The sequence below is a fragment of the Condylura cristata genome, unplaced genomic scaffold, assembly GCF_000260355.1.
Source record: "Condylura cristata isolate star-nosed mole 26May11 unplaced genomic scaffold, ConCri1.0 scaffold00009, whole genome shotgun sequence".
NCBI lineage: Eukaryota > Metazoa > Chordata > Mammalia > Eulipotyphla > Talpidae > Condylura > Condylura cristata.
Genome location: NW_004567110.1, coordinates 59,649,040 through 59,663,331, shown reverse-complemented (window position 1 = coordinate 59,663,331; position 14,292 = coordinate 59,649,040). Strand labels below are relative to the sequence as shown.

Sequence of the window (14,292 nt, the reverse complement as noted above, 5' to 3'; positions counted from 1 at the left end):
TTATGAACACAAATTCTTCCTTGTAAAGCACTTAGAAACATACTAGGTACATCATAAGCATTGAATGACTGTAACTTTAATTTAAAAAAAAGGTGGAATGAACTTCTGTGCAGTTAAAAAGTCACAGGAAAAACATTTAATAAGTATGTATGAACAATGATTACAGTTGTCAAGCAGCAAGTACAGTGTATCATTGGTGAAGGACAAGCCAGTCTTTGAATACAAATGTACAGGTGCCTTACTCAAATCTCAAATCTTGATAAAGGTCTGCTTGTATTTATAAACAGACCCACAAGAGAATGCCTAGTTTCTTTGTAAAACAATCTCTCCTCAAAATGAAGGTGGCTACACTCTGCTCTTACGCTCCAGAGATTTTAACTCAAAAGTGGTTTGCTTTCCCAATTTGCTCCCTCCCCACTGCTTTAGGTTATCCTCTAGATTTCCAAAATGTCATGATCCTTTCTAGATAATTACCTGCCCCTCCTTAAAGATCCTCTTTATTCATTATAGGTTTTTAAATTGAAGTTTATTTCTAGAACAATATTAGATGCAGGCAAAATTTAGCAGAAAGTTCAAAGTGTTCATATACTCTCTGTGCCCACAAATGCAAAAGCTCCCTCATTATCAACATCTCCCTGACAAGAGTGGTACAATTACAGCTCATCAACCTTTATCAATCAGAATCCATACTTGACGTGACACTTCACTACTGGTGCTGTACATTCTCTTGGTTTGCACATTCTCTTGGTTTGTAGTAGCATGGACCCACCACTCCAGTATCATACAGAGTTATTTCACTGCCCTAAAAATCCTCTGTGCTCTGCCTGTTCATCACTCCTCCCTCTAAACTCCTGGAAACTACCCATCTTGTACTTACTCCATTCTTTTTATTTTTAAGAACACTGAAGCTCCTACAGCTGTGTATGCATACACACATACACATGCATACCACAAAAACAAATTTATGGTTTTCCTTCTTCCTTGCATTAGCTCCCAAGGGAAAGATGAGGAGAACATTTTCCCACAGCATAAATCTCAGAATCTTTATTTTAAAAACACTGGACTCTGGAAAAAAAATTTATAATTGACAATCTGTGGTTTTAATTGGTTGAACAAAGTTTTCAAACTATGATGGTCATTGTCAGAAGAATTAGTAACTGTTCTTGTGAATAAAGATCCAGAACTTAGAAGAATGTTCTCCTTTTTATTACACAAAGTTGTTTGCTGAAACAGAGTGGTGGCTTTGGGGCAAGAGCAAGATTTGAGCAAGATGAGCATAATAATATCAATCTGTGTGTGTCTATTCTGTAAAACACAAATCAATATGTTTTATCAGAAAGTTATGATTTACTAAATCTCTTCAAGCAAATGATTGGACTCTCATGCTTGTCTCATTCACTGTAAAAAGTTCAGCTTCACAAATATTTCTGAACAGTAAATCACCATTTCAGACTTTCAACCTTGGTAGAGTCATGTTTAAGGAAAAATGTTTCTAATACTTTCTCAAAAAAGGTAACTTTTTAAATTTATTGAACATGCTTTTTAACTATTTCTGAGGTTTGACATAATGTTAAGATTATCACATTATATAGGAAAACCTAACTTTTTACTTGGAAGTGACTCTAGTTGGTCATTTTCATATCCTTTGTAAATCATATTTGCACGCTCCTTTAAAAGAAGAAGATTTTTGGATTAGTGTTTGCATTTCTGAGCTTCAATAGCTATAATAAATATTAGAACTAATGACAGCAAGTAACAACTAGAATGGTACTAGAAAGTGCAAGCCCTATTTTAAGAGGAGGAGACAGCATGCTAAGAAGTAAATTAATCATCCAAGGATACCCCGTAATGAGTCCTGAAAGGAATTCAAGCACAGCAGTCTGGCTGCAGTCTGTGATCCCACCTATAAGGCACACAACAGCTCTCAACTAGATCCCTTGGGCTTAGATGCATTTTAGATCAAACTGAAATGTGCTAAAATTCTTTCTCTTGCACATACACAAATACGCAAAGATAAATCATGCTGCCACATGCCCTAAATAGAATCCAATTCCAAGTATGAGTGGGATCATACCAAAATATGCAGCCCAGATTTGCCAGCATTCAGGTGATAGTACTGTGCAAGCTATAGATAAGACTCATTGTCACTGGTGGCCGTAATACAATAATATCAGTCAAACCATGTGGGCAAGCAACTTCCTCTTTTAATTATTCCTGGGGCTCCCACTCCAGGTGACACTGATAAGTGAATCTTAAGATCTCTGTCCTTATGCTTGGAAATCATCTGCACAAAATAACATGGCTATCTATTATATTATAACTAATTACCAGCATTCTGTAACACTTAAGTGAGGTGTTTTGTTTTGTTTTGTTTTGTTTTGTTTTTTTGTCCTTTTTTGCCATTATTTAAATAATGAGGTTGTCAAATTCTGGAATTTTTTTTTAAAAATACTGATATGTTCATTTTTTTTTTGCCTTTTCAAATTCAAACATAAAAGTCAAAATAGCTGTGTGTTTTAGTTTATGCTTTATTTATTTATTTATTGCTATTCAAATGAAAAATTATTAGAGAGAACTGACACAGTTATCCCAAGTGAACAGAAGGACCTCTTAACAATTTTTAATAGGAACTCAGATTTTCACAGCATATTCTGGGGTTTGACAATAAACTGTGATGTAACATTTGTTGTGGCTAGTCTGTTGCCTCAACCAAGGGAAGAATATTTAAGTTTTAGGTTCCCCTTTGGAAAAGGTCCTATGGTTTTAATTTGCTTAGACATAGTTGATTTTATGCAATAGCAAGCAAAAGAGTTGTGTAATATACACCTCCCATGTGCCCTAAGAAGCAATTTACTGCAGGTCAGAGTAGAAAGAAGCATACAAACTAAACAAACAACACAGCAGACCATTAAAGTTCTCTCAGTAACCTATTTGCTTTTGATAAACATTTAGATAATTGAATCACTGCAATGTACTGAATGTCTAGGCCCCCTTAAAGCCCATATATTGAAGGAGCCTCCCTGGTGGTGTAATGGGTTAAAACGAAGCACAATAAGCTGCAGACACTGCAGCAAAAGTTCAATCCCCCACCAGGGATGTGACCTCCATGGCCCACAGATCTCTCCTGACCTTTCTGCTTCTCCCCTCAACAGTGTATTTCAATCTGCCTGTTCTGCCCCCCACTCCGTCTTTGGTGAATCCTCTCACTCCCATGCACCTCTGGCCTATACCCTAGTTCTGTATGCATAAATAAATAAATCTTTTTTAAAAAATCTTATATTGAAGTCTCAATCACCAGTGTGCTAGTTAATTAGGAGGTGGGACCTTTAGGAGATGATAACATCATAAGGGTGGAGCCCTTTGGGGATTAGTGCCCTTTACAGGAAAGAAAGAGAGAGATGATCTGTACCATGGGAGAAAGCAGTCAGAAGGCCCTTGTCTCACTGGACCAAGAAGTTGGCCCCACCAGACACCAGATTGGCTGACATCTGAATCTTGGATCTCCTGTCTTCCAGAACTGGGTGAAATAAATGTTAAGTCATTCAGTCTGTGTTATTTTATTATTGCAATTTGAGCCAATCAGAAAAAAAGCCAAATAAAAATATTTTATAAAATATTATTTGTGGAAGAAACTATTAAAGCAATAGAATAATTTTTTTTAAATCTGGTTGCTCAATAGTCACTGCCTGTTTTGCAACCAAATATGTGTTATTTTCAACATTGTATTTCTCTTTCATTTTAGAAACTGAAACATGAATATTAGACTTATCCTGAGCTGGGCTGGGACATCTGCTGAGATGATGGCCTCCAGATGGGTTGGCTCACTGAGGGCGGAGACTCACTGTGTTCTGCTCAATTTTCTGCTTTCCAGATTAAAAAAGTCTGTATCCTGCCTGGTCTATCTAGACCTCAAGGTCTTAATTACTGGTCTATACTAATATGTTTGCCAACACCAATCCTGGGAACCACAAAGGCCATAAAAACGTATCCACATTTCTTCCCTCATAGCCTCTCTCTTTGCATCACTACTTTCATTCCCTTTGAATATCATACACTTAACATATTTCAATGTCTTTTAAAACACAAATAAAAGGAACAATATTCCTATGACTTTCTCCTACTCTTCCAACATCTTAAAGTTACTCTACCACCTTAACTTCTGGATTAGGCCACTCCCACTCATCTCCCTGGACGAATATTGGCAATACTCTTCTAGAACTTCTGTTCCTTTGATTGCTGTGTCCTCACTGACTTTTTTTTTTTTTTTTTTTCCTGAGGACACGACTTCCACAGAGTGTGGAGTTGTGCAGTACATAGCCTATACAGCCACCTGTGACAGTCCTGGCTCTCATTTGTATTGCTTTCATAATTGAGGGTCTTCCTAGAGTTCTAGCTTATATAGCCATTCCCATTCGACAAGCATATTCCAGGAAGTCTCACTTCCTCCATCCAACTTAATTAGTAATTCTCTTACCCTGTGAGACACACAACTGTATCTCTTGCCTATATCCCTCCTGAATTTACCATATTTCTGAGCCCTCTCAACCAGGACAAAACTCAAAAAATGTCCTCTGCTCTTCACATTTCCCCTCCTTTTTGTCACCCATTTTCACTGTCTACAGTCCCCATTCAGATGACATCCAATTCATTCACTTTCCCTTCTTACTCTATAAACTCAAAACAAAGTGGTCTTGCACTGGACTTCACAGTGACTGACAAATCTGGATAAGCAGGACTTTGACTCCTGAATCTTTGCAATCTGGCTTCATTCCCACCTTGATAGTGAAACTACTTTTTAAAATAGAATTACTTTTTGGCACTTCCTGGTGGCACAGCCGGTTAAAGCACAGCACTAAGAAGCTAAAACCACTTCAGCATGAGTTTGATCCCTGCCCCAGAGGTGATCACATGGCGTGGCAGACCTCTCCTGACCCTCCCGCTGCTCCCCTCAGTTGTGTACTTCGCCAGTTGGCCTGTTCTGCCCCCCGCCCCAATCTATCTCTGGTGAATCCTCTCACCACCCCTGCACCTCTGTATGCATAAATAAATAAATCTTTAAAAAAATGGAATTACTTTATATGTTTAATTTTCATTCTTACTGAAGTAATATTATTTTATATCTTTGCTAGTGTTCTGACAGTGTCAGATTTCCCCCCACCAAGTGTCACTGCAGCCCTCCCGCCACCAAAGCACTCTCAGTGCTCCTCTGTAGTCTATCATGTTTCCCTACCATACTCCAGACTGGGGACCTCTCCCTCGTCCTCCTCTGCTGAAAGCCAGTGATGAATGGTCCGTTTTCAAGGGTAGGTTGCTGGTGGTAAGGTGTGTCTTTGGGTTTTCTATATTCCATATATAAGTGACATCACCTAGTATTATCTCCACCCTTCTTTTACTTAGCACAACCCCTTAAACTATCCCTACAACACCCTTCTGTGAGAAACCTTCCAGATTGCCAACTGTTGTCCAGGACACCACAACAGCAGGTCACACTAGCACTAGGAAATATTTTGCTCCTTCCCTATAGCGGCTTTCTCAGCCAGTCAGTCTCTGCCACTGGATGGGGCCCCTCTAATGTGTTCGCCTGGAGAGGTGACCTTGTCTCAACACTATGACCTGAACTCTACTAGCTACCTTAGGGAGAGCTCAGTGGAGAAAACTGTAGTTTCAGCTTCCTGTAATCTCCTACTAGATGTCTTCAACTCTGTCACATAAAGAACCCCAAATGAACATAGCCCAGATGGCATTCCATTTCCTGCTTATCCAGATTTCAGAAAATTCTATAAAGTCAAAACAAAGAGGTCTTACACTGGACCTCACTGGGACTGACAAGTCGCCTGCTACATATACTTAAGTGGTATAAACTGACTAAGTTCATGGAACAGAGTAGTGTTTCTCACACTAAATTCTGCATTTTACACCCTACTGTAGATCTTTTAAACTAATGCTCCCGAATTTCTACTGTGCTTCATATCCTGAACATGGTATTAATAGCTGGAAGTGTTGATCCTCTGCAGCCCTGGACCTGGCCTCTTCTCCTTCTTTCCTTGTCTCCTTCTCTCTCCTTCTACTTTGTGTGCTGGGGCTCTGGTCACATTGTGTGGCCTTCTAGTCTTTTCCTCTCCCAGGACCACACTGGCCTGAGTCATAAGAACAGTGAAGCTGTTTTGTATTAAACGCTTAAGGCTGGGGAATTTTGTTGCAATAGTCTGCCCTGATCTACTAAGTAGGCAATTAAAAATGAAATGCACTTCAACTTTTAGTTCCATGTGTGTTCCTGAAAGGTCAACAACTGGGAAAGATTTGAACCGGAGATCATTCAGCTTGGTCCTCTCATGCTTCACTTCAATCGTGCCAAATAGAGAAACACTTAAGGAGTTAAGCCTGTTCATTACTGTTAAGTGATATTCCAAAGCCACAGTTATGCTAGCACTAAAGAAGTCAGAAAAAAATCTGGTTCAGAGGTCACCATAATGAAAGAGTTATTTTTTTTTTTTTTTAATTCTAGCTGAAATAGAAATTGGAAAGAACTGGTAGAAACTCGCTTCTTCCTGAACAAGATGAAACTTTTATCAGCAGGCTAAATTTTTTCATGACTGAACTCTTTCCCATCTCCCAGTCCCAGTATTACCCTCTAGTTTTATATTCCTTGAGGGTAAGAAAAGTCTACTATTTAAAGGAAATGCCTTTAAAGTAAGTAAGTATATAGAACTTCACCCATTCAACAGGAGAAGTGACATTTTGTAAATGGTAGCATATCTGATAAATGATATTTGAATATACAATGAATAAATATAAATCTATATAGATGGAATTATAATAGAATTAGGGAGGAAAGTTTTATACTTTTCCTAAACTTTAAAATTTGATTGTCATCAATCTCAAAGTGAGGTTTTCCCATCTGTGACTGAGAGAAATATCTTTCATTTTTAAATTATTTTTTATTTTAAAGTTAAATTAGTTTTAAATATGTAAAGAAACTATAAGGAAATTATAAAGTACTACTTATTTATATTTAAGAAGCACTTTGACCATCTATAGTGTCAAATTTGATTTACACAGTATCCTCTGTTATGATGTCAATACATATATGGCTCACCAAAAATTCTTGATTCTGCTGTGATGGAGAGATTTTTAAAAGACTCCATTTGTTCTAACTTTAAAAGTTGATTGGTCTTTTTATTTTCAGAATTATTATTTTAAGGAGGTTAGTTGCAGTCCTTCATGATATGTGATCCTAGGTCAAGGATTTTGGCCTAGAAGTAGAAGACCAATTCCATAGACTTGACAAAGACTTCTCAGCTTTTATCTCAAATTCTCTGACAGGTCACATCTGCAGGTCCTGAGCTGAAAGTAAGCTACAATTATGTACAGCTGTATGTTTTTGTTGTTCAGCTTTTAAAATTTTAACTAGCTGCTATTATGTAAAAGTTAGGAGCCTCATTTTGGGCTTCCATATTTTCTTGACATATATGGCAAGTTCAATGACAACACGACCAAGTTGCCTTAAGGTGATAATCAACTTCACAGCTGATCGGCTCTTTGGGCTGACTGAATCTGTCCTCACTGTCCGCCCTAAACTCCAACTTCAAGGTCAGGTGTTAATCCGTCATTTTATTCACATTGGAGTTCGTGTTTTACCCACCATTTCCTTTATATTACTTTAACAGTTTTCCATAGGTATGTATTTGTCGCTTGTCCTTAATTGTAAACACATTAATAGCAAACTATCCCTGTAGAGTTTAATAAAGACTGAAACGTTCCTAAGTATTAAACATGAGTTAACTCAGCTACTCTTAGCATAACCCTAGACAGGTACATGATGAACACTCCCATTTTACAGATTAGGAAACTGAAACACCAAGAAGTTGAACACTCACCCAAGGCCACACACATACACTATGTAGCATCAGGCTCTCAGGCAGGCCCCGGAGATCCTGAAACCCCAGTCATCAGGTTTGATTTCTGCAGACAGTAGAAAGCGCTACTGGCAATGGATTACATTGCCAATGCCCCTTCAGTCTGTTCATTGCCCCCAGAAGAGAGAACCTAATAATACTGATTTCTTATTTGAAGTATCTAGGAAACAAAAACTTAGGTACAAACTGGACCTTAGGTAGCATTTTCTTCTGCTCCATAGCATTTTATTAGACAAGCTATCCTTTCTGTAAGGCTTTGTTGCTATCAGACGCAATTATTACAAAAAGACAATGGGGTGGTCACAGAAGGCATTGATCCTAGGCTTAAGAATCTGTCTTGTTTTCTGCCTCCATACTTGATATTTGTAAATATATAAAATTAACAGATAAAAATCATGAAAAAGATTTACATGAACACTATGTTATTTTTATGCAATTACCAACCACCCAACCTAAACTTTTCATTACCAAATTAAGCCCTCATTTCATGATTACGACCAAAACATAGGTTACTTATCATATCTATCTCAAATTTTCAAACATCTTTTCCTCTGCCCCCAAAAGGACAAAGATATTGTCTCTTCCAAATACATCACAGAATTTGCAGAAGTTTATAGTAAAATTTTCGAATCAGCATTTATTTTCATAGTTTCTTTTCTTCTGTTGTATAAAGGTTGACATTTATAAGATTTTTATTCACACTTATTTTAATCTAAATGCCAATTACACGATAGAGGTTTACTACCCCCATATTAAATGCAAGGAAGATTTTAATCTGGGTCCAATTGAGTCTTGAACTTTAGTTTATTCTACCATCTCATAATACCTTCTAGATGTTCTTGAGTTAGTTGCTGCCTAGTCATATTTTTAAGTACCTTGTGTTCTACTAGGCCACTGAAGGGCCTACCTTGGGAAATCTGCAATATTTAAGGCTCTAAGACTAACGCCACCACTCACCTGGGAAGCACACAGAATCCAAAGTCCAAAAATGAACAGAAGAAACAAATCCCAGCACATAATAAATTGGAATCATACTGAAGCTAAATTAATTCTTTCCAAATGGGATAGATGCATGCTGAACCAATTAGTAGTCTGAAAGGTTTGGAAAAGAGGATGAAAAGGAATAATGAAAACCTATGCAGGATAATTCTTAAAGAGGGATTAAAGCCGAAAATTCTCAGAGTTCTGGAAAGGAGAGCTACAGCCCTAACACATAATTTATTTCAACACATCATTCTCACATTTTCTAGTCTGAACTGAACCATACAGTGGTTTAAAAAGTGAAAAATCCTCTTCCAATTATGTAAGCAGGGAAAGCCTCAGAAACCCTGCATTAAAAGAACAGCGATCATTCTCAGCAGAGGGAAGGGAGCATATTGCTGAGCTGGAATTTGTGTGCACTTACAGGACTGTGGTCATCTGTGGCACCTGAGGAATGTGATCCAGCATCAAGTGCATGCAGTGGACAGTACTCTTCAAGCAAAGACACCGGCTAGGGCAGGCCAGCACTGGCAAGCACCACACCACCAAGAGAAAGGAAGTGGTCCAGCAGAAGACTCTGGCTTCCATGGCTCCATTCACTGCTGGAGGTGAAGCAGCAGGAGGAAGCAAAGCTGCAGTGGTGGCTGGTGGTGGTGGTGAGGCAGTGGTTGCTGCTGGGCTGGCTGCACCAAGCTGGGAGCTCTAGTTCAGTGCAGCTCCCAGGGAAAGTGCTGCATCTGGCCAATCCAGAAGAAGAAAGATCACATTACAGGGTTGAGGGCAGCAAGCCTAGGGGGTGCTGGATTCCCAGACATCAGAAGATTTTTGGTGCGAATAGTCTCTTTCTGAAGCATACATACTATCTCCAGGCAGCAGAATAAAAACACAGATTTTTTCTAAATTTGCTTCCACCGCACATTTTAAGCCCCAGACTCGTAGCCTCTAGCTGTTCTTCTGAAGCACAAGTTGATTAGTTATGTATTGGATTCACGCAGAACAACTTTTCTTCCTTTTATCAGTTAACATTACCGAATCCTGAAGGTCAGGCAGAGTTCTAATTAGTTGATCTAGTAGCATATAGCCCCTCCCTCCTCCAGCCTCAGCTCTCAAATGTTTTCATCATCTTCATTGTACTCCTGAAAGCCATAGCACTTCACTCATACATGACTGAAACCAGTAAACTCGGGCTTCTTCCTTTAATATTTAATGTTTAGACCATGAATGATTATACCTACTTGCCTAGGAGACACACAGATAACTGAACATGTGTACAAAGTTTGTAATACAGAACAAGTGTGAGCCTCCTCTGAATTCAAAATCTGGAAACACATTTTTCATGAGCAGTTTTAACTGGCAACATTCACTGAAGTAAGAATTGGTCCCAGGGACACTAATGAAAATAGCAGACTTCTTCAATAAATATGCTTTGCAATTAAACACAGACTTTTTGGTCACTCTGTGAACAGGTAATTTAAGGAAGCCTTTTGATTTTAGTTTTCAAAACTAAAATGTCCAAATGCATGCCTACACAAGCACTTTAAAAAATGTAAAAACTGGAAAAACAAGTTAAAACATGAATGGTTCAATTTAGGCAACAATCCCAGGTGACAGAGTGGGAGACAAAAATAGAGCATAGAGAGTTGGTTTTGTCAAATTTTATCAACCATTTGAGGAAAAATAAATTCATTCACCTTCTCTTCTGTAATTCTTCAGTCCTGTTTTATTCTGCAGATGAACACTGCCCTCTCTTGGCAAAATGTTCAAACTTAAATTGACATGGATTTTTGGTTAAAAGTCAAAGATTGGGAGTAAAAATGATTTGCTTAACTTTAAATATACTTGACACTGTTCAACAGCCCTTATTGCCTGCCTATGACAGTAAATCAAACAAGTCAAATTTTACTTCCTTCAAGCCCACTCCTATATACTTTTTTTCTGAAGCGTCATTCTTTTTCTTAGGTGCTAATTATCACAACAATGTGTTACATATAACCAAAATATATACAACAGCTAGTAGTCAGGTTAGTCCTTCAAAATGTATACCTAGTAATCTGCCTATGCAATCTTTCATTTTGAATTTTTTTTTATTTTGCATTTTGTTTTCTAAATATTGTCATTCTCATAAATATATACTCTTGCTGAAGCTTGTGATTTGGAGAACAGGAGCTATGCAGATTTATGCATTGTTTTCAACTTAAAATATAATATTATCTTAAGTTCATTGAGCATTCCCCAGAAGACGAAAACATTTCTACTTTATGAACCTGGCATTTAATGTAAATATATCTAATTAGAACTAAGTATTTGTAAGTTCTTTCTAGTAATACCCTACCACCACTCCAACTGAAAAACATACTTGCTAGATTAAATACTACACACATTTTTAATGCATCCATGTACTGAGAAATTTCAAAAGATAGAAAGTCCCAACTGAAGTGAGAGTGGGAAACCAGTAAGGCAAGTAAAGAGGGGAGGCCGGTTCAGCTTGGTTATTTACCCAAGTGAAATGAAGTGGACTAACTCAATTAGAAAATCTACATGTTCATCAAGTTTGTTGAAATAACTCACTTTACTCATACCCAACTTCCTACACCTACCATCCACCCTGGAAACATATGAACAAACCTATTTCAGTATAGGCAAGGGAGGGAATAAATTCTTCTTTGAAGATGCAGTATCTCCAAATTAGTTTTCATCCCAATTTTCAGGCTACCCTACCTGAGTAATATGAAAACCTTGAAAGTGAGGATTTAAAGAGGTTGCGAGCTAGAATTGCTTTGGGCAAACAACTCATCCTCTAATAATGCTCATATATAAAGTTCTTCAACACAAGCTTGTTTAAAAACAAACAAAAAAACATGAAACAAAGTTATAAAAGCTAATCATCAGAAACAAAATCATTTAGATAGTTAAATATTGAAGTGAGGTGTAGAATATGAAATAATTTTGGTTCAGTGTGTCTAGAGAATAAAACATACCAATAAAGAAGGATTAGAAACCTTGGGAGCCAGTGCACTTCTCAGACCACACCATGCAGGGACCCACCTGACAAAACCACCCTCAGGTACCTTATTGAAAGCCCCCCCACGACTTCAGGGCTTCTGATAAGCCCCTAGGGACATGGTACAGTTACCCACTGGTCAAAAGTGACCCTTAGACCCTTAGGCAAAAGCTCCTGAACACCAGCACCTTGGGAGGATGAGCATACCCCAGGTCAGGCTGTATAAGGCCCACCCAAACTGAGGCAAATCCCTGCTGCCCCCTTGTGAGTGCCCTGGTCCAATTTGGAGACACAACAAGCAGAAGCCAAAACCACAGAAATGAGACCATGAAAGCTCTTAGAATAAAAAAACATATATGGTTATAGGAGTCTGAAGGGGACTACTGTATCACAAAAGAGCATACATCTCCAGAATCCAGTCACAAAACATGGAAAATCTATTCTTTACATCAGGCATAGAAATCAAGAGCTGCCATCATAAAGAAATTCAAAGAATTCAGGTACGACAGAAAAGTGGGTCAAGGGTATACAAGAAGATTAGGAAAAATGAATGTATGAGAAACAAAATCAAGGAACAGAAGGTTAAAAATGAGACTCTACGATTGGGAGAATTAACATCATCAAAATGGCCATCCTACCAAAAGTGACATACACATTTAACGCCATCCCAATAAAAGTCTCAATGACATTCTTCAAAGAAATAGAAAAAATATTGATGAGATTCATATGGAACAAAAGACCTTGGATAGCCAAAATCTCATGACTAAGAAGAAAGCAAATGAAGGCATTACAATCCCAAACTTCAAGCTATACTACAAAGCCATAATAATCAAAACTGCATGGTACTGGAACAAGGACATACAGACCAGTGGCTTCAGATAGAAAGCCCAGATATAAAGCCACAGATTTATGGACAGCTAATCTTTGACAAAGGAGCAAAGAAGATACAATGGAACAAAAAGTTTGTTCAGCAAATAGTGCTGGGAAAACTGGGAAGCTACATGCAAAAAAATGAAACTAGGTCACTACATCATACCATACACAAAAAATCAACTTGAGGCCCTCCCTGGTGGCGCAGCGGGTTAAAGCACTGCACTGAGAATCTAAAGCCACTTCCGCATGAGTTCGATTCCCGCCTGCCCCGGAGGAGTCCACATGGCGAGGCAGACCTCTCCTGGCCCGCCCGCTGCTCCCCTCAGCAGTGTACTTCATAGATCTGTCTGTTCTGCTCCCCATTCTGTCTCTGGTGAAGCCTCTCACCGCCCCTGAGCCTCTGGTCTGTACCCCAGTTCTGTATGCACAAATAAATAAATTTTTAAAAAAAAAAAAAAAATCAACTTGAAGTGAACTGAAGACCTAGACATAAGAATGGAAACCATAAAACACCTGGAAGCAAAGATGGGCCAACACTTCAGCATCCAATGCAACAATAGTGAAGGCAAGGATAGATGGGACTACATCAAGTTAAAGAGCTTCTTTCTGTACAGCAAAAGAGACATTACAAAAACAAAGACACCCTAATAAGTGGGAAAAAAAATTTTCTCACACAAAACTAGCAATAAAGTATTGATCACAAAGATATACAAAGAACTGATGAAACTCAACAAAAATAACCAATCCCATCAAAAAATGGGCAGAAGAGCTAAAAAGACACTTCTCCAAAGAGGAAATGCAGAGAGCCAACAAGCATATGAAAAAATGTTCAACATCACTGGTAATAAGGGAGATGCTAATTAAAACCACAATGAGATACCACCTCACCCCAGTGAGAACAAACAAGCAACAAATGTTGGAGAGGATGTGTAGAAAAAGGAACTCTCCTGCACTGCTGGTGGAAAGTTTTCCATAGTGCCTCCACTATGTTTGGAGGTTCCTCAAACTGTTAAACATGGAGCTTCCATATGACCCTGCAATCCCATTCCTAGGTATCTACCCAAAAGATATAAAAACACTGACTCAAAAAGACACCTGCACCCCCATGTTTATTGGTGCTTTATTTACAACTGGAAAGACATGGAAACAGCCCAAATGCCCAAAAGTGGATGACTGGATTAAAAAGATGTGGTACATGTACACATGGAATACTACTCAGCAACCAAAAAAAAGAAACACATGTCTTTTGCAGCAACATGGATGGAGCTGGGAGGGATCATGCTTAGTGAAATAAGCCAGAAAGAAAAGGAAAAATACTGGATGGTTTCACTCATAGCAGGAATATAATGGATCAGGCAAGAAAATAATAGAAATAATGAACAGCCATATACCAGAGACATTTTATGGGGATGGAGTGGGGAATGGGATCAAAAACAGTGGGGGGAGGAAAATGCACTGGACTACGATGATAGCACATGGGTGGTTTGGTGATGGGAAGCCCAAGGGGATTACAACTGAGAT

The 14,292-nt window shown here is 38.4% G+C and overlaps 1 protein-coding gene across 1 annotated transcript in view; it reads right to left on the bottom strand.

Annotated features, from left to right (window-relative positions):
* The window catches only part of PXDNL (peroxidasin-like), a 418,186-nt gene extending 408,701 nt beyond the window's left edge, over positions 1-9,485 (bottom strand). The window contains exon 1 of the mRNA XM_004680042.2: positions 9,322-9,485. Coding sequence (XP_004680099.1) covers positions 9,322-9,485 — 164 coding nt within the window. The remainder of the gene's footprint in view (positions 1-9,321) is intronic.
* Positions 9,486-14,292: the final 4,807 nt, after the last annotated feature.